The sequence below is a fragment of the Nicotiana sylvestris genome, chromosome 2 (assembly GCF_000393655.2).
Source record: "Nicotiana sylvestris chromosome 2, ASM39365v2, whole genome shotgun sequence".
In the NCBI taxonomy this organism is placed as follows: domain Eukaryota; kingdom Viridiplantae; phylum Streptophyta; class Magnoliopsida; order Solanales; family Solanaceae; genus Nicotiana; species Nicotiana sylvestris.
This window is the reverse complement of record NC_091058.1, coordinates 137,415,002-137,418,210: the sequence shown is the minus strand read 5'-3', so window position 1 is coordinate 137,418,210 and position 3,209 is coordinate 137,415,002. Positions and strand designations below refer to the sequence as shown.

The following is a 3,209-nucleotide window of genomic DNA, read 5'->3' as shown; positions in this document are numbered from 1 at the left end:
ACAACACACACTTTCTGTATCGATAACATCCATCAATAATAATTACCTTTTGAGGTGAGTCACGTTCCAATTACCGGGTAATTTGGCTCCGTCTTGATTTTCCAACTCGTATGACCCTTTTACCGGTGATCGCTGAAATACGGTAAGGACCTTCAGCTTCCCGGTGTTGATTTTCGAGTACTCTGTGTTACCTTTCTCAAAACCAAGTCTCCTACTTTGAAGTAGCGGAGACTGGCCCTGCGATTATAAAATCTTTCTATCATTTAATTTTGAGCCACCATCGTCACATATGCCAACTCCATGTGTTCGTCGAGTATGTCCAGTCTCACCAGCAACGTTTCATTGTTTGCTTCCTTATTTGTTCGAGAATACCTTAAAGTCGGCTCCCCCACTTCCATGGGTATCAAATATTTCGCACCATACACGAGAGAGAAAGGTGTTTCTCCCGTGCTCGACTTCGCCATTGTACGGTATGCCCTTAGCACACCCGGTAGCTCTTTAGGCCATTTGCCTTTAGCAGCTTCTAGATTCTTTTCATGTTTCTGGATAATCACCTTATTTGTTGATTTCACTTGCCAGTTGGCACTTGGAAGGTACGGTGAAGATGTAATCCTCTTGATTTTCAAATCTTTCAAAAATTTTGTGACTTTTGAACCTATTAACTGTGGCCCATTATCGTAGGCAATTTCCTTCGGTATTTTGAATTGGTAGATTATGTGGTCCCATATGAAGTTGGCCACTCGTGCTTACCGATATTTTGATAAGGACCTGCTTCAATTCATTTAGTGAAGTATTCAGTCAGAACTAAAATAAATCTTACCTTTCTGGATCCGGTAGTAGAGGACCAATTGTATCCATTCCCAATTTCATGAATGGCCATGGGGACAACACCAAATGCAAGAGTTTTGCTGGTTGGTGTACCAGCTGTGCATGGCATTGACATTTGTCACATTTTTGAATGAACGTCTTTGCGTCATGTTCCATCCGAGGCCAATAGTAACCTACCCAGATCAATTTTAGAACAAATGAATCTGCACCAAAATGATTCCCGCAAATTCCTCTATGAACTTCCCTCTTTACGTAGTCCGCCTCCGAGTCCCCTAAACACCGGGTCAATGGTCCTTGGTATGATCTTCCGTGTAACCACCCGTCTACGAGGTAGTAACAGGCTGCGTTGGTTCCTAGTGTCCGGGACACCTTCGGGTCCTCGGGTAATTTTCCATGCTGAAGGTATTCGACAAACTCATTCGTCTTGTCCCAGACTAAGTTGGATGAATTGACTTCGCAGTAACCGTCCATGTCCATTATTGAATGTAGAAGTTTAATGACAGTACCAGAGTTAGATAATTTCATCTCCGTGGATGATCCTAAATTAGCCAATACATCTACTTCCACATTTTCTTCCCTTGGAATGTATATGATTTACCATTCTTTGAATCGTGCAAGCAATGCATGAACCTTGTTCAAATACGGTTGCATGCTTTCTTCCTTTGTGTCGAAAATCCAATACACTTGGTTTACTATCATCTAGGGAGTCATATTTCACTTCAATGACCTCGAAGCCTAATCCCCAAACCAGTTCAAGTCCTACAACTAAAGCCTCATACTCGGCTTCATAATTAGTTAATGGAATAGTTTTAATGGCCTGCCTCAAGGTTTTCCCCGAGGGCGTGACTAGAACTATCTCGAGACCGAACCCTTTTACATTGGAAGCTCAATCTGTAAACAAGGTCCAAACTCTCGATGTTGTTTTCGATACTAACACCCGCTTCCTTAGCAGCCAAGGGCATTAATCCGAGACTAAAATTGACAACAAAGTCGGCCAAAACTTGTGACTTGATCGCAGTTCTAGGTTTGTACTCAATGGCGAACTCACTAATTTTGACTACCCATTTAGCCAAACGGCCTGACAACTCAGGCTTGTCAAGGACATTCCTCAAGGGAAAGTTTGTCACAATGGCTATCGGGTGGCACTAAATATAAGGCCTAAGCTCTCGAGAGGCAACTATGAGAGATAAGGTCAAGTTTTCGAGATGCGAATAGCGAGTCACAACTCATGGCAATATTTTACTAACATAATAAACGGAAAAATTGCGTACCTTCTTTGTCTTGGACTAAAACAGCACAAACCACTACTTTTGAGACTACTAGGTATTAACAACTGCTCGCCTTCCCTCGGTTTTGACAGTAACAGGGGCTTGATAGGTACCTTTTTAAGTTTTTCAAGCCATGTTGGAATTTCGGAGTCTATTCGAAATTGTTCTTCTTTTTCAAAAGTGAAAAGAAGTGATGTCACATTTTCAGAGGATTTCGAGATGAATCTGCTTTGAGCTGCCAATCTTCCAGTCAGCTTGTGTACTTCCTTCACACTTGTCAGTTGGCCTAGAATGTCCTCAATAGCTTTGATTTTATCAAGATTTACCTCGATTCACCGCAAGAATTGATCAAAACCAACCCCGAACGCGCATTTCTCCAGATTTAGTTTCATAATATGCTTCATTCGGATGTCGAAAGTCTATTGGAGGTGTTTCAAGTGATCTCATGTATTCAAAGACTTGACTAACAAGTCATCAATATGCACCTCCATTGTTTTGCCTATCTGATTTTAAAACATTTTGTTAACGAGCCTTTAGTAAGTGGCTCCGGCGTTCTGAAGCCAAAACGACATCACATTATAGCAATATGCACCAAAGTTTGTTATGAAAGAAGTTTTTTCTCGATCCTGTGGGTTCATATTGATTTGATTGTACCCGAAGTAAGGGTCAAGGAAACTCATTAACATGTGTCCGGCCGTAGCATCAATCATTATATTTGGCAATGGGAACGAGTCTTTAGGGCACGCCTTATTTAACTCATTATAGTCTATGCGCATTCTAAACTTCTTATTCATGTTTGGCACTACAACTACCTTGAATAACCATTCTAGATATTTACATCCCGGATTGAACTAATGTTGAGTAATCGGGTTACCTCTTCTTTTACAAACACGCTCCTGACCTCAGCAATTGGGCATTTCTTTTGTCTTACTGGTGGGAAGTTTGGATCCAAAATTAGCTTGTGGACCTCCACTTCCAATGGTATACCTGTCATATCCGAGTGCGACCACCCAAAACATTTAACTTTAGCTTTAATAAAATTTATAAACCCTAACTTGAGCTCAGGATTTAATCTTGTCCCCAAGTGAAATTTTCTGTCCAAAAACTCATCGA

General features: G+C 41.1%; 1 protein-coding gene across 1 annotated transcript; it reads right to left on the bottom strand.

The window, feature by feature from the left end:
* Positions 1 to 816: 816 nt before the first annotated feature.
* Positions 817 to 1,353, bottom strand: LOC138885657 (uncharacterized). The gene has a single exon (XM_070166630.1). It carries the CDS (start codon positions 1,351 to 1,353, stop codon positions 817 to 819), a length of 537 nt encoding a protein of 178 aa, XP_070022731.1.
* Between the last annotated feature and the right edge of the window lie 1,856 nt (positions 1,354 to 3,209).

Coding starts and splice junctions, on each gene's coding strand:
- LOC138885657 (XM_070166630.1), bottom strand. CDS start 1,353: ATGAAATTATCTAACTCTGGTACTGTCATTAAACTTCTACATTCAATA.